At 46.2% G+C, this 23703-nt stretch overlaps 1 protein-coding gene across 2 annotated transcripts in view; it reads right to left on the reverse strand.

The window, feature by feature from the left end:
* Positions 1-23703, reverse strand: part of LOC141069328 (membrane-spanning 4-domains subfamily A member 4A-like) — a 111464-nt gene that overhangs the window by 45530 nt on the left and 42231 nt on the right. For both annotated transcript variants that reach the window (XM_073558792.1, XM_073558793.1), the window contains exon 4: positions 7361-7417. In XM_073558792.1, the coding sequence (XP_073414893.1) occupies positions 7361-7417 (57 nt within the window). The remainder of the gene's footprint in view (positions 1-7360; positions 7418-23703) is intronic.

Here is a 23703-nt window from a genome sequence, read left to right on the forward strand (position 1 = left end):
AGGCTCGATGGCACAGCTGTGACAAAAGTGACGAGAGGATAAGGGAGATTTTGAATTTCTGCAGACACTTGTGGACACTGGACACTTTTGGATTGTGTGAGGCCCACTGATATCTGAGCACTATGTGACAGGCTCGATGGCACAGCTGTGACCAAAGTGACTAGAGGATAAAGGAGATTTTGAATTTCTGCACACACTTGTGGACACTGGACACTTTTGGATTGTGTGAGGCCCAATGAATATCTGAGCGCTATGTCACAGGCTCGATGGCACAGCTGTGACCAAAGTGACTAGAGGATAAAGGAGATTTTGAATTTCTGCACATACTTGTGGACACTGGACACTTTTGGATTGTGTGAGGCCCAATGAATATCTGAGCGCTATGTCACAGGCTCGATGGCACAGCTGTGACCAAAGTGACTAGAGGATAAGGGAGATTTTGAATTTCTGCACACACTTGTGGACACTGGACACTTTTGGATTGTGTGAGGCCCACTGATATCTGAGCGCTATGTGACAGGCTCGATGGCACAGCTGTGACCAAAGTGACTAGAGGATAAAGGAGATTTTGAATTTCTGCACACACTTGTGGACACTGGACACTTTTGGATTGTGTGAGGCCCACTGATATCTGAGCACTATGTGACAGGCTCGATGGCACAGCTGTGACCAAAGTGACTAGAGGATAAAGGAGATTTTGAATTTCTGCACACACTTGTGGACACTGGACACTTTTGGATTGTGTGAGGCCCAATGAATATCTGAGCGCTATGTGACAGGCTCGATGGCACAACTGTGACCAAAGTGACTAGAGGATAAAGGAGATTTTGAATTTCTGCACACACTTGTGGACACTGGACACTTTTGGATTGTGTGAGGCCCAATGAATATCTGAGCGCTATGTCACAGGCTCGATGGCACAGCTGTGACCAAAGTGACTAGAGGATAAGGGAGATTTTGAATTTCTGCACACACTTGTGGACACTGGACACTTTTGGATTGTGTGAGGCCCACTGATATCTGAGCGCTATGTGACAGGCTCGATGGCACAGCTGTGACCAAAGTGACTAGAGGATAAAGGAGATTTTGAATTTCTGCACACACTTGTGGACACTGGACACTTTTGGATTGTGTGAGGCCCACTGATATCTGAGCGCTATGTGACAGGCTCGATGGCACAGCTGTGACCAAAGTGACTAGAGGATAAAGGAGATTTTGAATTTCTGCACACACTTGTGGACACTGGACACTTTTGGATTGTGTGAGGCCCAATGAATATCTGAGCGCTATGTGACAGGCTCGATGGCACAGCTGTGACAAAAGTGACGAGAGGATAAGGGAGATTTTGAATTTCTGCAGACACTTGTGGACACTGGACACTTTTGGATTGTGTGAGGCCCACTGATATCTGAGCGCTATGTCACAGGCTCGATGGCACAGCTGTGACAAAAGTGACGAGAGGATAAGGGAGATTTTGAATTTCTGCACACACTTTGTGGACACTGGACACTTTTGGATTGTGTGAGGCCCAATGAATATCTGAGTGCTATGTGACAGGCTCGATGGCACAGCTGTGACCAAAGTGACTAGAGGATAAAGGAGATTTTGAATTTCTGCACATACTTGTGGACACTGGACACTTTTGGATTGTGTGAGGCCCACTGATATCTGAGCGCTATGTCACAGGCTCGATGGCACAGCTGTGACAAAAGTGACTAGAGGATAAGGGAGATTGGATTGCTTTTAAAAAAGCAGTTTGCGGAGCAGTGGGTAAACAGCAATGCAGGAATGTCAGGAAGCCTTAGAAGGCAGCCCAACAACCAACACCACTGATACACCACAATACAGCCTCCCCTTGCACTGCACACACAGTGACTGGTGTGTTGTGCAGGCCAAATCGCTAGCAGCAGAAGCAGTTTTTTTTTCTTCTCAGCAGGACAAAAAAAAAAATGGGATTGCTTTTAAAAAAGCAGTTTGCGGAGCAGTGGGTAAACAGCAATGCAGGAATGTATATATATATATATATATATGTGTATTATATGTGTCTATATCTATTCTTTCGTTTCTTTATTAAACCTGTCAGTGTGAGTTTACTGTATAGCGCACTGAATTGCCGGCTTTGCTAAAAGACACCGGGTGCGTATTTCTCGCAAGTCACATGTGTGGTCCGTGTGTAATCCGTATTTTTTGCGCACCCATAGACTTGCATTGGCGTATTACGGGCGTAGTACGCTGACAATCGCAGCATGCTGCGAGTGGCACGGAGCGTTGAATACGGATGAGAAATATACGGCTGGTGCGAGGGACCCCATAGAGAATCATTGGTCCGTGTCTAATGCGTGCTTTTTGCGCCTCTCACTCTCCCGTATTCCTCGCCAGTGTGACCCCGGCCTAAGAAGGCAGCCCAACAACCAACACCACTGATACACCACTATATAGCCTCCCCTTGCACTGCACACACAGTGACTGGTGTGTTGTACAGGCCAAATCGCTAGCAGCAGAAGCAGTTTTTTTTTTTCTTCTCAGCAGGACAAAAAAAAAAAATTGGGATTGCTTTTAAAAAAGCAGTTTGCGGAGCAGTGGGTAAACAGCAATGCAGGAATGTCAGGAAGCCTTAGAAGGCAGCCCAACAACCAACACCACTGATACACCACTATATAGCCTCCCCTTGCACTGCACACACAGTGACTGGTGTGTTGTGCAGGCCAAATCGCTAGCAGCAGAAGCAGTTTTTTTGTCTTCTTCCCTGCCTAACGCTCTCCCTACAGAATCAGCAGCAACCTCTCCCTATACTGATATCGGCAGAAGTAAGATGGCGGTCGGCGTGCACGCCCTTTTATACCCCCTGTGACGCCCACCAAAGCAAGCCAATCACTTGCATGCCCTTCTGAAAGATGGTGGTGACCCCTGCCTATGTCATCACGTTGCCCACAGTGTCCGTGGATCCTGATTGGCTGAAAAAGAGCGCAAAACAAACTTTTGAAATGCGACTTTGGCGCGTAAGTCGCCGACCTCGTGGCCGACCTCATCCTAGGGTCGGGTTTCGTTTCATGAAACCCGACTTTGCCAAAAGTCGGCGACTTTTGAAATTTTTCGACCCGTTTCGCTCAACTCTACTCCTAACGTTCCCTAGGCCGGTTCCGCACCGGACGCCGATCAGGATACCTATCACCCTAGCACACCCTACACCTATCCCTTGCTAAGGAGCTGGGTGGTGCAGGCACTGGCCCCACCGCTGTACTAATACACACCAGGGAAAAATACAAACAGGGGAAACACCAAAAACACTTATCTTGCTCTGCTGCAGCACCAGGCAGCAGAGTGCATCACCGGGGGCAAACTAGAACAAAAGGTTATTTTTTCCAAAACCTGTCATAATCCGGCATGGCTCATGACACCCCTCTGCCTTTGTATAGGAGACCCCGTGGCATGAAACGGGGTACCGATCATTGCCATGGTGATCCAATGTTGTCATGGCGATACCCTAGTCACCACACCTAGAAAACTTGCTGATCATGCCAAATGCATGATGAGCAAGTTTGTCTGTCAGTGCAGAGCTGACAGTTTCTACAGCATGGGGATGCTGCTGCATCTCCATGCTGTAGAAGTGATCAGCCTGCAAAAAATTATTGTCCCATAGTGAGACTAAGTAAAAAAGTTAGAATAAAGTAAAAAAATTTTTCTAAATAATTGGAAAAATATTTTTAAAAAAATCAAAAATAATAAAAAAGTCAAAAGATATTGTATCGCTAAATAAATATTTGATTGAAAAAAAAATATAAACAATAAAAGTATACATATTTGGTATTGCCGCATCCGCAATAACCCGACCTATAAAAACTTTCCCACTATTTAACCCCTTTAGTGAACACCATAAAAAAAATAACAAGGCAAAATACAATGCTTTTTCATCATACTGCCGAACAAAAAAGCAGAATAAAAAGCGATCAAAAAGACTGATAGCAATAAACATGGTACCACTGAAAGCATCATCTTGTCCCGCAAAAAGCAAGCCATCATACAGCTTAATCAGCAAAAAAATAAAAAAGTTATGGCTCTCAGAATAAAGCGATGCAAAAATAATTATTTTTTCTATAAATAGTTTTTATTGTATAAAAGCTCCGAAACATAAAAAAACTATATAAATGAGGTATCGCTGTAATCATACTGACCCGAAGAATAAAACTGCCTTAACAATTTTACCACACATGGACAGCATAAACCCACCCCAAAAGAAATTCCTGAATTGCTGGATTTTGTTCATTCTGCCTCCTAAAAATCGAAATAGAAAGCGATCAAAAAATGTCATGTGACCAAAAATGGTACCAATAAAAATGTCAACTCATTCCGCAAAAACCAAGACCTCACATCACTCTGTGGGCCAAAATATGGAAAAATTATAGCTCTCAAAATGGGGTGATACCATAACTATTTTTTGTAATAAAGTGTCTTTTAGTGTTGGACAGCTGCCAAACATAAAAACCTGATATAAATATGGTATCGCTGTAATCTTACCGACTCGAAGAATACCACATGAAGAATGGCGTAAAAAATAAATAAAGCCAAATTCTTCACATGCTGTTGATTTTTTTCATTCTGCCTCCCAAAGATCACAGTAAGGCTTGGCACACATTTATCCTGCGCTCTGTACTGAGAGCTTACACCGAGGTTTCCATGTAAATCTCTGAAATACGTGATTCAGATGGAACCTCTGGCGGAAGATTCCCTATAATGAGGCAGATAGAGGCACTTTGGATGCCGTCTGACCTGTGATCCAGCGGTGTCCGTCTTTTTAGGATTGCATAAAAGTGCCGTCAGACAAAGTTTTGTGCACTTCTGAAAAGAAGGACACCGCTGACGAGAGGCCAGACGGAGTCCAGAGTAACTCTACTGCCTCATAATAGTGAAGGGATCCTTTGGGGGTTTCATCTGAATCACGTCACTCAGAGATTTAGATGAAAACTCCAAAGTAATTGGTCAGCATATAGCGCCGGATAAATATGATCCCAAACGCTATGTAAAATGTTCCCAATAAAATCTTCTACTCAATCCACAAAAAACCAAGTCATCACTCTGGTCTGTCATCTGTTAACGGAAATATAGGGGGCTTCCACGTTACTGGTAGCACAAGGGCTCTGGAAAAGGGAAATGGTTCCTCACCCGCCAAAAGAAATTCAGCAAATTCTGCGTTCTCAAATCCAAATGCCCCCCCCTTCTGAGCCCCACAGTGTACTTAAACCACATATATCGTCCATTTTTGGCATTTCTGTAGTGATGAGAGCCCGCCTAACTTACGGGTGCATGTCTCCAGATGCACGGGCTGGGCATAACGTACTGGTGACTGCACCATACTGGTGACTGCAACGCATTGGTCACTACAGTGTGCTGTTCATTACAGAGTAGTGTTCACTACAGCATACAGCATGCTGCTTGTTTCTGGAAAATACCCATGGAGTCAAAATCGCCACTACACCCGTAGATAAATTCCACAAGGGGAATAATTATGATTAAGGGTGCTAGTTCACCAGAAACGCGTTGATATCGCATTTCCATCCTGAATTATGCTGATGCTTTTATCCTCAATCTGTCACTTTGCATGGTGAATAAAATATTGGTTTCACTATATCGTTGAGCTGGATATTATCTTTTTCACATAAAATTCTGTGACACACCCATGGTATCAATATGATCACTGGATCACTGCACCCCTGGGGTATGAATTCATTGAGAGGTGTAGTTTGTGAAATGGAGTAAATTATGGTGGGGGTTCTGCTGTTCTGGCAACTCATGGGCTCTCCCAGTGGGTCATGGCACCTGCAAACCATAACAGTAAAATCTGGTGCTCCTTGCCTTCTGAGCTTTGCACTATGCCTGAAAAATGTTTCTCGATTACATGTAGGATATTGGCGAAGTCAGGAAAAAATGAATCTCAGTTTGTTATAAAAAAAATTTCTATTAGCCCTTAGAAAAATTAAAAACATGGGGCTAAAACAACAGTATAGTGGTAAACATGTAATTTATTCTTTCTTCTCTGCTCAATGGTATAAAATTCTGTGAGGCACATGTGGTGTCAATATGATCAGTGCACCCCTAGATGAATTCATTGGGGAGTGTAGTTTGTAAAATGAGCTCACATATAGGGGGTTTCTGTTGTCCTGGCACTTTAGGGGTTCTGCCAATGTGACATGGCACCCTCAAAAGCTGAACTCCAATATGGCGCCGCTTCCCTTCTGTGCTTTGCATTGTGCCTCCAATATGGTATTCCCCCACATATGGGGTATCAACGTACTCAGGAGAAATTGCACAACAAATTGTTTGGGGCCATTTCTTCTGTTACCCTTGTAAATGCAATATTTTGCATTTAAAACTTATTTGTGGGGAAAATTTGATTTTTTTTCAGTAGTGGTGTGCTGCGGTCCCCTAGTAATTGGGCCAGGAAGGTCAGGCGAGAAGATGTGGATGTTTGTTGTGGCACAAATTCAGCCTGCCCACGGCCCACGGGGCCTTGGCCTCTGCATGCATCATCACCATCACATCTAGTTCCCCGACCCTTGCCACACAACTTGCCCATTTTAAATGAAGGACAATATTTTCCACGCTCACTACAAATGGTTGAATTTGGAGCGCCCTTATATGTCATCCGTGTGATGGAAAACCACAGTTTGAAATAGCTGGCCTGTATGTAACTATATTTACCAGCAAACTGTTGTCAATAATTTTGCTTTAATAATTTTTTTATCAGAAAACTGTCAATAAATTTGATAACACGCTGCAACAAAATTATTCCTGGCCCCTGATACCTCGGGCTATGTCTAGAAATATCTGTGATAGGTAGCAGCAGCAGCAGCAGACAGAACTGGATTGCTATGTGCACTGCAGTCTCCGCATACACTGCCTGCCTGCCTAGCACTGATATCTATACAGCTTTATAAGCCTTCAGAAGGACTGTTAGTATACCCACACTAAGTTAGAACCAAGCAAATCTCTCTCTAGCTCAGCAGCAACTCTCCCTACACTGCCTGATTCTAGAGCTGACTGTGATGAGCAAGTCTGGTATAGACCTGATGACGCTGTGTGGCCAGCCGGTCACTGTAATGCAAAACCAACATGGCTGTGGCATTACAGTGTATGGCAGACAATCCCTGCATGTTTATTGGCTCTCTAGCGCCAAACATGCAGGGAGGGGACCCGAGCTCCTGCCGAGTAACCCCGGAAATACTCGGCGAGCTCTGAGCATCTCAAGTAGTGAGATGCTTGGGCGAGCACCAAGTAGTGGTGAGCATGCTCACTCATCACTATTTGTTACATCTTTATCAGGAAATATTTCATGTGCATATTTAAAAAATAAAGAGGAACTCACCTGAGGGATACTCTGCCTTTTTTCAGCACTGATTGTAAAAGATCCAGTAATTATATACTAAAAAAAACACAAAAAACAAAATAAGAAAGTGATCCTATGTATGCTTATTAAAAGATGGGCAATCGGCCACTGAATAAGATAACTAGAATCATTGGTCAGCCTCTGTGTAAACCAAGACGAACTCTCAATTTTGGCTTCTAATTTTTATAAACTGAGAATGAATGGCATAATATATTTGGCAACATTTATGTTTTCATGTAAGACATATTTCCCTGATTCAGGGTTGGACATACCATAAGGAATTGACTAACCATAAGTAAATAGAAATAAGCAGACAATTTAAAATTCGAATTCGCCAGCTTTGCTGTGACGTGTACCACTGGATACCTCATTTGGGAAGTATATGGAATGTGCAAGTTAGCTTATACATTGGAAAAACATGTAAACACAACATGGTCAGATTTGAAATGCAGAATTCTCAGATCCACCCATTAGCTTGGCGGTTAAGCTATGTGCACACGTAGATTTAGGTTCTGCGGATTTTTCCTCGTGGATTTGGAAAAATCCGCAGGTAAATTCTCAGGTCAAAAGACCTACGGTTTATCTGCGGTTTAGGCTGCGGTTTAGCCCTGTGGTTTCACACCTCTACAATGGAGAAGGTGCGAAACCACAGCGGAATCCGCACAAAGAATTGACATGCTGCGGATTTGAATCCGCAGCAAATCCACGCGGAAAAATCTGCAGCATGTGCACAGCGTTTTCCAGTTTACCATTGAACAATGGTACTGTACAACGCAGCTAAATCTGCTGCAGACCCACAGAGCCTGAAACGCTGCGGATCTGCACCGTGTGCACATAGCCTTAATGGGACCTCAGATAAAGATCTAGAGATAATAACCAAATCACAAAAAGAGTTATAATTTACAGATATTCAGCTCAAGTAAAACAAAATATAGCCAAAATGTAAGGAAGCAAGAAATATATTGTTAATAGTAATTATAGTACTACACCAAGTGTAATTGTGGAAAAAGTGATACATTACACACAAGATAATAATCATTTGTAAGTCCTATTGTATTCATCAATATGCCCTTATGCTATAATATAATGTGTAGGGACTTGGATATCCTACAGCAGAAGTGGGAAATTTATTTTCTCGAGGGGCCACATAAGAGACCTTTACTGTTTTAGAGAGCCATAGCCTATAATTAATTCTGCTCAGTATTAAAATTAACATATTATTACAATTTCTATTAATCTACTATATAATCGTCTAATTCTGTCTGTTTGTAACGGAAATCCCGCGTCACTGACTGGTCGTGGCCGGCCGCGACCAATCAGCGACTGGCGCAGTCTGGCCGCGAATTGGCGCGGAATTCGAATGACGCACGCCACCGTTACAGTCGGTTGCCGCGGGTCATCTCCTGCTGCACGGAGGTCAGCGGTGACGCAGCTGGGAGATGACCAGCACAGCGCTCAATGTGCGAATGGTACCCAGGGTCTGGAGGAGAGGAGACTCTCCTTCAGGCTTTGGGTACCATAAACCTGTAAAAAATAGAATTAAAATAAAGAATAGTGATATACTCACCTTCCTACGGCCCCCGTACTCTTTCCCTCCTCTCACCACACGCACGGCATCTTCCGGTCCCAGTAATGCATCTCTGGTCCTTCACGCTAAGCATTACTGGGACCGGAAGATGCCGGGAGCGTGGAGAGGAGATCGGGGGCGGTCGGAAGGTGAGAATAACCATTTTTTAAATTTTTTTATTATTTTTTACATTCTATCTTTTACTATTGATGCTGCAAAGGCAGCATCAATAGTAAAAAGTTGATCACACTTGTCCAACACTAAGCTTGACAAGTGTGACCAACCTGTCAATCACATTCCAAGCGATGATTCAAATCGCTTGGAATGCGCTTGAATTCTGCACGCAAAAATCGCCTGAAAAATGCATGTTTTCCGTGGTAAAATGCATGCGAATTCGCATGAGTTTTTCCCGCGGTGGGAGTTGCAGAAATGCTGTGGAAATTTCCGCAGCATTTCTGCAACATGGGTACTTAGCCTCAGTGTGACACACAGCAGCAACCAGACCCCTGCTGTGAGCGCCGATCATGGTAGATTGGTATTGATATGGTAGGCCATATTCTAGAGTACCCGATGCGTTAGAATCGGGCCATCATCTAGTATAAAATAATGATCTCATTTAATACTGAGCAGAATTAAGTATGCTGACATCCCCCTATATATTGTATGAGCCCACACACAACCCCCTGTATACAATGTGAGCCCTTATATAGCCTCTCTATATACAGTATGAGTCCCCTACAAAGCCTCTCTATATATACTGTAGTATGAGCACCCACATAGCACCATATATAATGTATGAGCCCCCACAAAGCTTCTCTCTGTACAGTATGAGCCCCTACAAAGCCTCTCTATGTGCAGGATGAGTCCCCACATAACCTCCTATATACAATATGAGCCCCAAATGGCCTCCTACACTGATGCGCAAAGGGGTAACAATGTTTTGAACTTTTGACTTTCAGCCTCTATATAACACATTTACTACACCTTCTACTTTAATGTTAGAAAACAAAAAGCAACAAACTCAAATATCCTGAAATAAAAAGTAAAAAATAAACTGCAAATAATGAATAATAATAATAATAATAATAATAATAATAATAATAATAACAGTAATAGTAATAATAGTAGTAATAATAATAATAATAATAATAATAATAATAATAAGGGTATTTCGTAAACATAATTTTGATCAAAATAATGTACAAGCCATCCCGCCACGTCACGGCAACCTCTATGGGACAGTCCTAACTCTTGTATTTAGAATCATTTCATTGTGCATTCAGTGCATATAATGGCGTGACCGCCCTCTTTCTGAGCTGGGAAAGCTATCCAGTCTGGCCTATGCTTTTACTAGTGGTTCAGTCCCTCGATCCTTGTTCACATTCACGTCACTTGGCAAGTGAAAAGGTTTTAAATACTAGAGTAGGGACTGTCCCACAAGGGTTGCCGTGACATGGCGGGATGGCTTGTACATTCTTTTGATCAAAATTATATTTCAATGATATCAAAAATTGGACAAACTCAGCCCCACCAATTTTAAATACATATCATGTGGAGCTCAAGAAAAATGGTCCAAATAAACAGTTCAAAAGAAGTTAAAGGAACAATCTCACCCATTTCTGGTAGTGCCAGTCGCCTTTTATGCAATTCATAGAGTCGGGATTTCTCCGTGATACCAGCCGGTACACGGTAGTGTGTGACGAGCATACAGCTCTATACGGTGTGGGAAATAATGAATGTTCATTCACGGTGCAGAAAAAAACTTATAAAAGTATTAGTGCTGTGTAAAAAGCAGTCTGCACAGCAGTGTACACACAGCAATACTGCTATAAGGCAGGCTAATAATCAGCGCTGCTGCACACAAGAAAATCCTCCCTGTCACTGGCAGGCAGCCTAATAACTAGCGCTGCTGCACACAAGAAAATCCTCCCCTGTCACTGCACACTAACTGTACACAACAATTGCGTTCAGCACAAGCACATAAGAACTTCTGTTTACAGGCCTAAGTGTCTCCCTAATGATAAACAGTGTCAGCAACCTCTCCCTACTGTAAAGATGGGCAGAAGAAAAATGGCGGTCGGCGGTGAGGGCTTTTATACACACTCCGTATTGACTGTATTTCAGGAGTCACCCTCAGACGCTCACTCAGTCAGTATGGATTTAACCGTAATCCAAAATGTTGAAAAAAGGTACTATATCAGCAGATACCAGGTGTATCCAGTCTAGGGGTAATTGTAAATCTCTGTATATATTTCCGGAGTCAGACAAAGACACTCACAGGCTCAGTATGGATTAGACAAGAATATAAAAAGTTAAAAAAGGGTAATGTATTACAAGCGTACAGCTGCATACAATATTGGCGTCATTTTAAATCTCCTTATATTTTACCAGAGTCAGACACAAACTCTCACAGGCTCAGTATGGATTACACCAGAATATAAAAAGTAGAAAAAGGGAAATGTATTTGAAGCGTACACCAGTATAAAGTGTTGGGGTACTTTTAAATCTTCGTATATATTTCAGTCTCAGTAAGCCAGTCCAGACTCTCCGCTACAGGAAACTAGATGGATACAAGTACAGACGGAAAGTCGAGTGATTGCAGAAATTTTGGAATTACTAATCACGGGAAAACCTCCCGGGAGAATTCGCAGAAGCCATGCTGACCCTCAATTACTTTGTGTCATGGGAAGCCTAGGTAACTTTAGGCTGAAACCCCGGCTCCCCTGCGGTGTCCCTCAGACTACCCTGTCTGTCCCTCAACCCAGGGTTTACACTGAAGGTGTGCCTGCCTGGGCCTCCACCCTGTCCTTGTCTCCTGTCCAGCCCTAAGCTGAACCCACCACCCTCCACCCAGTGAGGAGACCAAATACCAGACCCCGCAAATAAGTATGGACAGGGATAATGGAAATGCACCACACCGCGTACACACAGGGGAATAGGAATACAGTAATGTGCAAGGGCAACCAAATAATACAACACAGGGAGGCAAAATGGCAACAATGGAATATACTACACCAGCAACCGTATGCTCCTTAGACCACCACTCCAGACCGGTATCGCTTAGCACAAGGCAAGAGCTATAGTCGGCGACGCCCATAGTCACATAGGGCAATTTAAAGACAGAGGGCGTGGCTAAGCCCTCAGCCAGAATGACAACCTGGTTAACCCAATCCAAGCCGGATCAGAAGACCAACCAGCGCTGCTGAGAACCATGCGGTAGGATGGGGTATTACCGCTGACTGCCGGACACCCTGGTGCGAACAGTGTCCGACATGATAGTACCCCGCCTTCTACGAGGGACCCCAGGAACCTCACAAGGTCGAGGACCCGGCTTGTCCGGATGGCGGCGATGAAACACTGTAATCAGTCGGTCCGCATGTATGTCCGAGGCCGGCACCCAAGTCCTCTCCTCAGGACCATAGCCACGCCAGTGGACCAGGTACTGTAGAGTGCGACGCACTACCCGAGAGTCAACCACCTTGGACACTTCAAACTCCAACGTGCCATCCACCAAAACGGGAGGTGGTGGCACGGGAGAAACATCAACAGCACCCACGACTTTCTTAAGTAACGCCTTGTGAAACACATTATGTATCTTGTATACGGCAGGTAACTCTAAACGAAATGCCGCAGGGTTGATAATTGCGGAGATCCTAAAAGGACCAATGAACCTTGGCCCCAACTTAAGCGATGGTATTTTGAGTTTGATGTTCCTTGTAGACAACCACACCCAATCACCCACACACAGGTCCGGACCAGGCACACGTCTACCGTTAGCCACACGTTTATACCTAGAACCTACATTCAGCAAGCGCTGCTTTACTCTCCTCCAAACGGATGACAATTGTGCTCCCAACTGGTCCTCCTCAGGGACGCCCGCAGAGCTCCCTTGGCGCAAGGTACAGAATTGGGGATGTTGACCATAAACACAAAAGAAAGGAGATTCCCCAGACGATTCCTGATAATGATTGTTTATCGCAAATTCAGCCAGAGGAAGAAACGCCGACCACTCTTCCTGATTGTCAGACACAAAACAGCGTAAGTATTGTTCCAGGTTTTGGTTCATACGCTCAGTCTGCCCATTCGACTGAGGATGGAAAACCGACGAATGAGACAATTTAATCCCTCTGCGTGAACAAAAAGCTCTCCAAAATTTTGCCACAAATTGTGTACCTCTATCAGATACAATGTCAGACGGGACACCATGAAGTCTGACCACCTCGCGAATAAATACCTGAGTAAGGGTCTTCGCATTGGGCAAAGATGGCAAAGCAACGAAATGCGACATTTTAGAGAACCAATCAACTATTACCAGAATGACCGTGTTCCCAGCCGAGGAGGGCAAATCCGTAATGAAATCCATGGAAATCTCAGTCCATGGCTTACCGGGCACAAGGAGAGGATGCAATGTGCCAGCAGGACGGGAGCGTGGTGTCTTGGCCCGTGCGCACGTGGTACAGGCTGACATATGAGGCCACGTCCTGCCGGATTTTGGGCCACCAAAAACGACGTGATACAAGTTCCAGCGTGCCCTTAACTCCTGGGTGACCCACCAGGACAGTATCGTGATGTTCCCCTAACACTTTTAAGCGTAGGTGTAGTGGCACAAACGATTTATTAGGAGGCAGATCCGGCGGTACCTCCTCCTGAGCATCAGCAATCTCTGCCTCAACCTCTGTCGTGAGAGCCGAGACCACAACTCCCTTTTGGAGGATAGGCACCGGATCCTCACGTGGCTCTCCACCCGGAAAACATCTGGACAAGGCGTCCGCCTTAGTATTCTTAGAACCTGGTCGGTATGTCACAAAAAAATTGAACCGGGTGAAGAATAACGCCCAGCGAGCCTGTCTGGGGGACAGGCGTTTAGCAGACTCTAAATAAAGCAGATTCTTATGGTCTGTTATAACAGTAATCTGATGGACAGCCCCCTCCAAGAAATGTCGCCATTCCTCAAATGCCAACTTGATGGCCAACAATTCCCTGTTACCAATATCGTAATTACGCTCGGCCGGCGACAGTTTCTTGGAGAAGTAGGCACACGGATGCAATTCGCCCAAGGATGGACCCTGAGACAGTACCGCCCCCACTCCAACCTCAGATGCATCCACCTCCACGGTAAATGGTAGGGAGACATCAGGCTGAACCAGGATGGGAGCTGAAGCAAAACTGTTTTTGAGGAATTCAAACGCGCGCACAGCAGCCTCAGACCAGTCAGAAAAATTGGTACCTTTTTTAGTCATGTCGGTGAGCGGCTTAGCAATCATAGAAAAATTCTTAATAAATTTCCTATAATAGCTGGAAAAGCCCAGGAATCGCTGAAGCGCCTTGAGATTATCAGGCCGATCCCACTGCAGCACCGCTTGCACCTTAGCGGTGTCCATTTTAAACCCTGAGGCGGAAATTACATAACCCAAAAAAGGTAATTCTTGGACGACAAATACACATTTCTCAAGCTTGACATAGAGCTTGTTTTCCCTGAGCAACTGCAACACCTGCCTAACATGCTCTATGTGTGGATCACGGTCGCGTGAGTAAATAAGAATGTCATCAAGGTATATAATAACAAATTTCCCCAAGAGATGAGAAAAGACATCATTTATGAAATGTTGAAATACTGCTGGCGCGCCCGTCAACCCAAATGGCATCACCAAATTCTCAAAATGACCCTCAGGGGTATTAAATGCTGTCTTCCATTCATCCCCTTGACAGACTCTTATGAGATTGTACGCCCCCCTGAGGTCAAGCTTGGAAAACCATTTGGCACCAGACACCTGGTTGAACAAATCGGGTATCAGTGGCATCGGGTAGGGGTCACGAACCGTAATCTGGTTGAGTTCCCTGAAATCCAGACACGGGCGTAATCCGCCATCTTTCTTCTTGACAAAGAAGAACCCCGCCGCCAATGGAGATGATGAAGGCCTGATGTGCCCTTTGCTTAGACTTTCTGCAATGTATTCTTTGAGAGCTTGCCTCTCAGGATCTGAGATATTAAACATCCTGGCTTTTGGCAACTTGGCCCCCGGTTTTAACCTAATAGCACAGTCATAGGGTCGGTGCGGTGGCAGCTCTGAACAACCTCTTTCAGAAAATACATCAGCAAAGTCCAGCAGTGGCTCCGGGATGCTGGGAGTCACAGCGGAGATACACGTGGCCAGACAACTCTCCTGGCAGTATCTGCTCCACTGAATTATGTCCTGGGTTTTCCAATCAATCACCGGATTGTGCATAGACAACCATGGAAACCCCAGAACTCCAGAACAACCTGAGCAGGTAAATTACTGAGCACCTTACATGTTACCTGCTCAGAGTGTAGGACCCCAATGTGGAGTTTTACATCAGCCACAAACTCTTTAATCTCCCCTTGTGAGAGAGGGGAGGCATTGATGGTAACCACCCGGATAGGATTAGGCAGTGTCTCCACCTTAAATCCCGCAGTACGCGCAAACTTTTCATCAATGAGATTAGCGGCTGAACCACTATCTACAAATACAGTAATCGACAGCTCTTGGCCCCCGATAACTACCTTGGCAGGGAGCATACACAGGGAGACCACAACGGAGGATATGCAAAGGCTCAGACTAGACTCCTCCAAACCCTCTGAGCCTAGCAGTTTTCCGCCGGCACGTCTTTCTTAGGTACCCGGGGGCAAGCATTAATAAAATGTCCTTTTTTGCCACAAAAAAAACAGACCCCTTGCTTTCTGGGCAAGGGACATTTATGCTTGTTATTATGTGTATGTGATATACCAGCGATCTGCATAGGTTCCACGGATTCACCTGAGGCGACCTCACCAGAGACTGCCCCTCCCCCCACAGGCAATGTCTCCTGCGACCTCTGACGAAAACGGCGATCAATGCGTACTACAAGCACCATAGCAGCCTCCAGAGAAGCGGGAGTCTCATACATTAGCAGAGCTTGTTTAACCCTTTCAGAAACCCCATGCAAAAATTGACTCCTTAGTGCAGGGTCATTCCATTGCGTGTCCACAGCCCAGCGACGAAATTCCGTACAATAATCCTCCGCCAGTCGCTCACCCTGGAGTAGAGAGCGTATTTTAGACTCTGCTAACGCCAGTCTGTCAGGATCGTCATAGATTAAACCCAGAGCAGAAAAAAAAACGGGCTACGGACTCAAATGCAGTTGAATCAGAAGGTAGTGAAAACTTGTGGATCACCACTCAGCAAGGAAACTACCAAGTCCACACGCTGAGCCTCATTTCCTGAGGAGAGTGGACGCATACGAAAATACAATTTGCAGGATTCACGAAATACAACAAACTTACAGCGATCACCAGAAAATCGTTTAGGAAGAGGCAACTTGGGTTCAGCTGCCCTGACTGCTGCCTCAGTTTGCACAGCAGGAACTGAGAGGCCTTGATGCTGGACCACCCCACTCAGTTCAGTGACCTGTATGGACAGAGCCCCCAGCTGCTTGGTTATGGAGACTATAGGATCCATGGTAAATAATTCCTTTTTTTTTTTTTCTACTTCTTTTTGGGCCGACTATAATGTCATGGGAAGCCTAGGTAACTTTAGGCTGAAACCCCTGGGGCCCCTGCTGTGTCCCTCAGACTAGGGGAAACCCTGTCTGTCCCTCAACCCAGGGTTTACACTGAAGGTGTGCCTGCCAGGGCCTCCACCCTGTCCTTGTCTCCTGTCCAGCCCTAAGCTGAACCCACCACCCTCCACCCAGTGAGGAGACCAAACACCAGACCCCGCAAATAAGTATGGACAGGGATAACGGAAATGCACCACACCGCGTACACACAGGGGAATACAGTAATGTGCAAGGGCAACCAAATAATACAACACAGGGAGGCAAAATGGCAACAATGGAATATACTACACCAGCAACTGTATGCTCCTTAGACCACCACTCCAGACCGGTATCGCTTAGCACAAGGCAAGAGCTATAGTCGGCGACGCCCATAGTCACACAGGGCAATTTAAAGACAGAGGGCGTGGCTAAGCCCTCAGCCAGAATGACAACCTGGTTAACCCAATCCAAGCCGGATCCGAAGACCAACCAGCGCCGCTGAGAACCATGTGGTAGGATGGGGTATTTCCGCTGTCTGCCGGACACCCTGGTGCGAACAGTGTCCGACATGACACTTTGTCTGTGGAGACAGCGAAAACGGTACTTTGTAAAGAAAGGGTTGCTGTATCGCAGTAGCGTGGATCCCATCACCGTTACTCGTCTCCATCAAATTGTGATCACAGGGAGAGATGTAGACATGGTCCTCACTGCCTATCATGATCTGTCTGGTCACTTTGGAGTGCAAAAGACAGAAGCCACAGGCCGTAGGTGATTATATTGGATTGGCATGAGAGGAGAAATTAAAAATGGTGGCAGGAATGTCACACGTCTCTGACTAGGAAAACCGTGAAAGCTGATCATAATGAACCACTGCATTCGATTGTGAGTCGACGTCCATTACAAATGGTAGACATTGATCATCTGAAGGTAGAGCCCAGCAGGACAGGCCATAGCTACGTCTTAACCATCATCGATCAGTTCACAAAATTTGTAGTGGCCATCCCTGTGAAGGATTTAACTGCCCAGACTACACAGTGGTGGAGCAGGGAGAGGTAAGTATTGCAAGTGCTGGGGCCCTGAGCAAGCAGAGGGGCCCACTCGTGGGCGCCGGTACTGGCACAGGGCCCCTCATAGAACGCTGGTGTGTCTGACGGCGAGTGGGCACCCCCACCATCAGAGACACTTTATTGTACTATGAGGGGCCCTGTGCCAGTGCTGTCGCCCAAGAGTAGGCCCGCCCACCTGTTCAGGACAACGGCACTTGCCCAGGTGCGCCAGGTGGTGACCCCGGCCTTGGGGGGGGCAGCCCAGTTAGGTAGGTTGAAAAAATGGCATATGTTGATGTGTAGGCTGGACATTCAGCAGCTGCAAATGGATTAATTGGAGAAGTCCGAGGAAGAGGCGGACAAAAGCGAGCCATTTTTCTGGCAACCTATGTGTCATCAGGGGAAGGTGGGACAAAATCCTTTGAAACCCATGCATGGTTCATTTTAATGAAGGTTAGATCATCAACATTTTGGGTCGACAGACGGGTCCTTTTTTCTGTCAGGATTGATCCAGCAGCACTGAAGACTCTTTCAGATAGCAAACTAGCAGCAGGGCAAGCAAGCGCCTGTAAGGCATATTGTGCCAATTCTGGCCAGGTGTCCAGTTTACAGGCCCAATAGTCAAAGGGGAATAACCTGTGAGGGAGAACATCGATATGGGAGAAGTACTTTGTAACCTTAGTTAACAACTGCTGTCTCCTGTCACTTGCAATCGATTCTGTATTACCAGTCCTGTGAGCCGTACTTGAGAAATCAGTCCACAACATGGTCATGAAACCCCTGTCTCCAACGCCACTTCGGCTGTGTGCACCACGAACACCTCTTCCATTTGGCCCAGTACGGCTCGTGGTAGAACCAGCACCGCTGCTGTGTGCTGGGACTGACTCAAACAAACGGTTTACCAGAGTTGCTTGTTTGTTAGCCAATATTAGCTCTAGGATCTCCTGTGGCATGATGTTCTGTAATTTGCCTTTATAGCAAGGATCGAGGATGCTGGCCAACCAGTAGTCGTCATCCTTCATCATTTTGGCAATGCGGGGGACCCTTTTTTGGATCCGCAAGGCATAATCACACATGTGGGCCAATGTTCCAGGTGTCAATGATGCACTGCCATTGGTGGGTGGAGGAGCACTTTCTGGCAAATCCACATCCCTCCAGTCACGCACAAACCCTGTACCTGACCTTGGCACGCCTACATTTTCCCTTGCCCCTGAGAAGCATTCTCCTCCCTAAAATAATCATCCCCCTCCTCCTCCTCTTCTTTCTCCACCTCGTCCAGGTCAGTTGCCCTCGCTGACAATGGCTGACTGTTATCAAGGCTTCCCTCCTCCTGTTCCTCATCCTTTGCTGCAGACGCCTGATCCTTAATGTGTTTTAAAGTTTGCATGAGCAGATGCATAAATGGGATGCTCATGCTTATGATGGTGTCGTCTGCGCTTACCAGCCGTGTGCATTCCTCAAAACACTGAAGGACTTAACAGAGTTCTTTCAGCTTTGACCACTGCACACCCGACAACTCCATGTCTGCCGTCAAACTGCCTGCCCGTGTATCCTCCCACAAATGCATTACAGTCTGCCTCTATTCGCACAGCCTCTCAACCATGTGCATGGTGGAGTTCCACCTTGTTGCAACGTCTATGATTAGTCGGTGCTTGGGGAGGTGGAGCAATCGCTGCAGCTTCTGCATACGATTGGAGTGTACGGGCGAGTGACGGATGTGCGAGCACAGTCTTCGCACCTTATGGAGCAGGGCTGTTAACTCCGGATAATTATTTAGGAAGCACTGCACCACCAGGTTCAAGGTGTGAGCCAGGCAAGGTATGTGTCTGAGTTTTGCAAGGGCTATGGCTGCCACAAAATTCTGGCAATTCTCACTGACTACCTTGCTTGGCTTAAGATGTAGACTGCCCAGTCATGACTCTACCTCCACGGTGTGTCTGTTGTTGCCCAAACACATCATCTTTAAAACAGCCTGCTGCCGCTTACCACTAGCTGTTCGGTAGTGGGACACCTCGTGTGCAACACTGGCAGCTGCGTATGTTTTGCTCGTGTGACTGTGCTCTGTCGACAAGCTTTCGCTTCTGGAGGAGGAGGGTTGAACGCCTACAGCCAACTGTTTTCTATACCGTGGGTTAGGCAGCACTGTTCCACCGCCGCTGTTCCCTGTGGAGCCTGCATCCACCACATTAACCCAGTGCGCAGTGTGGTGTAGTAACCACTATGTCCGCTAGGGGGCGCTGTGTGGAGGTTCTAAGGGAGAGGATGAGTGGCAGAATCCTGAAGGATGGTTGTGTATCTCAAAGGGGGTGGCTTTGAGATGGAGACTTAGCTATGCGTATTGATCAGCAGTGGTATTGCTGAGGTGTTATTTCAAGGTATAAGGGAGAAGTCTCTAGGTAACTTGGGAGTTGGGCGGGCCAGTTACCTACAAACCCACCCAGGGGTGTGTCTGAAAACGCCTGTATTAAAAGCTATGTGAGTGTGTGAAGGACCTGTGATGAGGTCATAGTCACGTGACCCGGTGGGCGTGGCTATAGACCATATAAGGTGGCCAGGGTAGGTCACATGTGGTGAATGCTGGGACCTGGTTGGTCCAGTGTGGAAGGTCCTGCAGAGATGGAACTTCCTGCCAGACAGCACGTGTGAAGTGGCTGGGAGCAATGGCGATGTGTGCCTGAGAGTTCCCTGGAGGCGAACGTGTGCGGAATGCTGCAGCCACATGGGGAACCCTGACGTGGGTGAGATAATTGTGAGGCTAAGTGAGCTGGACATTGATAATAAGAGTGAAGCATTATAATGGACGCTATGCTGGTAATGCTATTAAGTGAACTTTCTGTTGCTGCTGTGGTTTATGAGGCGTGAATAAACCACAAGGACTGTATGATTTGATGGAAAATCCGTGCCGGAGCTGGTTTTTGTTCGCTGCAAGCGAGAATCCCCTAAGTAAATGACAGTGCTACCTCATAGCAGTGATGGACACGTAACGGCCCTGGCCATGCCTACTGGTCCATGCATCTGTTGTGAGGTGCACCTTTCCACTCACTGATTGTTTGAGTGCATGGACAATGCGGTCTTTCACATGCAGGTGAAGGGCAGGGATGGCTTTTCGAGAAAAGAAGTGCCAACTGGGTAGGTCATAGCGTGGGACAGCGTAGGCCATGAGCTCTCGGAACGCTTCGCTTTCAACCAAACAGAAGGGCATCATCTCTAATGAGATCAGTTTGGCAATGTAGGCGTTCAAAGCCAGTGTACGCGGATGAGAAGTTGAGTACTTTCTTGTCCTACTCAGAGTGTCTGGTAGGGTGAGCTGGACTTGAGAGCTGCATATGGGGGAACTAGCGGTGGACCTGACGGACTGAGAGGGGGTTGGTGATGGTGATGGTGGTGATGGCCTAGATTCAGTCTTTCGTTGCAAAAACATTGTGATTCCCTGAGTGCTTTGGCTTTGTGACGACACCTCAACATTTCTTGCTGGTGGGGTGCTTACCGTTGGGCTTACAGTGGGGGAAGCGATGGAGCATTGCTGGCTACCTTCAGTCGGAGCAGGTGCACATGTGCTACCTGAGGTTTTCTAGTCCATCCAGTGCAAGTGCATGGTGGTTAAATGTCTAAGCATGCAACTGGTATTCAAATTTCAGAGATTTTTCCCTCGGCTAAAGGTCCTTCCGCACTTCTTACAGATAACCTTTGCCTCATCAATAGGATTTTGGACAAAAAAGTGCCACACTGCACTCTTCCTATATGGTATAAATTTTCAGGGCTTGCACGCTGTGCTAATTTGACCGTTTGGCCAAGCTGTCCTGCAACTCTTGTTTTTTTACCACGTTTTTGGACAGCTACGGGCCTGCCAGATAACCGCTGTTGCGATGTCGATGCCTGCTGCAGATCCTTCTCCTCTTCTAAGGTATTGCCAGCGGCACCCTCTTCCCCCAATGGATGCCAATCCTGGTCAACAACTGGGTCATCCATCACCTCCTCTTCAATTTCATCTGCACCTTCCTCTGAGTCACCGAGTGAGGTGGTATAGTATGCGGGAAGGGGCACCTGAGTTTCATCAGGGTCTGATTCTGGCTCAGTAGACTGCGAGGTAAATGTAGTGCTCTGGGTCAATGTACCAGCAGAATCATCTAGCAGTGGCTGTGCATCAGTGCACTCCACGTCAGATTCATCTTGGACTGGGGAATTCAGGATTTGACTTGATAACCCAGTCATGGTATGTGAAAAGTGCTCCATGGAGTAATCTGAAGTGTGGCCTGCCGCATCCTTCACTTTTGGTGTGGGTGAAGGACACAAGGAAAGGGGTTGCTCCTGACCAGAAGCCTGCACTGAGGACTCATTGCTTGCAGTTTTTGAAACTTCAAAAGAGGAGGCAATAGAGCTGGAGGCTGTTTTGGCAATCTAAGCTAAAACCTGTTCCTGATGCTTTGGCTTTAAAAGCGGTTTACCTACTCCCAGAAAAGGGAACCTTACAGCACTTCTTGTGCCAGACGATGCCGCAGGCTCAACACCTCCTGCCTTAGCTGCTATTGTGCTTTTGGCATAACCAGCAGATGCACCACCACCACCATCACTACCAGCTCCCCCCCGCCCACATCCATGGCCTCTTCCACCATACTTCCGAATGTTTGGGAAAATGTACCAAAAATACCAGCAGATATATGGTACTGTTTGAGGAGCGTACAGCTGTATAAGGTGTATGTATGGAAAAATGAAAATCTACGTCTATTTTTTCCATTCCGTAGTCACACACAGACGCTGTCTCAGTATGGATTTTACCGTAATCTAAACAGCAGATATACGGTACTGTATCTGAAGCGGACAGCTCTATACGGTGTATGTATGGAAAAATGGAAATGTCCGTATATGTATTTCCGGAGTCACACACACACTCTGTCTCTGTATAGATTTGACCGTAATCCAAACGGCAGATATACGATACTGTTTTAGAAGCGGACAGCTCTATACGGTGTATGTATGGAAAATTTTAAATCTCTGTCTATTTTTTTCCAGAGTCAACAGCAGATATACGATACTGTTTGAGAAGCGGACAGCTCTATACGGTGTATGGAAAAATGGAAATGTCCGTATATGTGTTTACAGACTCACACACACACACGCTGTCTCTGTATAGATTTGACCATAATCCAAAAAACAGATATAAGATACTGTTTGAGAAGCGGACAGCTCTATACGGTGTATGTATGGAAAATTTAAAATCTCCATCTATTTTTTTACAGAGTCACACAGAGATAGCATGTATATGTCCGTGATACCAGCCGGTACACGGTAGTGTGTGAGGAGCATACACCTCTATATGGTGTGTGAAAAAATGAACGCTCGGTAACTGTGCAGAAAAATAGAATAAAAGTAGGAGTGCTTTGAAAAAAGCAGTCTGCACAGCAGTGTGCACACAGCAATGCAGCTATCAGGTAGCCTAATAAGCCTAATAAGGCAGCCTAATAACCACCAGCACTGCTGCACACAAAAAAAATCCTCCCCTGTCATTGCACACTAACTGTACAGTGAAAATCGCTATTAGCAGAAGCACAGATTTTTTTTTCTTTCCTGCCTAACACTCTCCCTATTGACAAAGAGCGGCAGCAACCTCTCCCTATGCTAACATTGGCAGAAGTAAAATTGCGGTCAGGGCTTTTACAACCACTGTGACGCCACACAAAGCAAGCCAATCACTTGAATGCCCTTCTCTAAGATGGTGGTGGCCACTGCCCATGTCATTGCGTTGCCCACAGTGTGCGTCCTTGATCATTGGCTGAGAAAAGGCGCTGGAAGAGGAAAGTCGACTTTGGCGACCGCATGGCTGACCTCACGCTATGGTCAGGTTTCGATCGGCGACTTTGACCAACCTGTTTCGCTCAACTCTAATCCTTATTTTATCATCGGCATTTTCTTTAAAAATGTGCCACACTGGGTAACACCTGTTCCTTGGCATGGGTGTTCTAGGGCAGAGTTGTCTGCCTTCTCTGGCCACCCCACTGCCTCTGCCTGTTGTTGCGGTGCTGCAGTCTCCTTACCCTCTGCGCTGTTGTACTTGCTCTGCATGGCACCTTCCCAGGTTGGGTCACCACCTTGTCTTACACTTCCGCATTCTGGTCCTCCTGACTTGTTAACCTAACAACATCACTTATTCGCAACTGTGCCTCATCATCATCTAC

Source organism: Dendrobates tinctorius, unplaced genomic scaffold, assembly GCF_039654945.1.
Source record: "Dendrobates tinctorius isolate UK_male_01 unplaced genomic scaffold, ASM3965494v1 ptg000258l, whole genome shotgun sequence".
Lineage (NCBI taxonomy): Eukaryota > Metazoa > Chordata > Amphibia > Anura > Dendrobatidae > Dendrobates > Dendrobates tinctorius.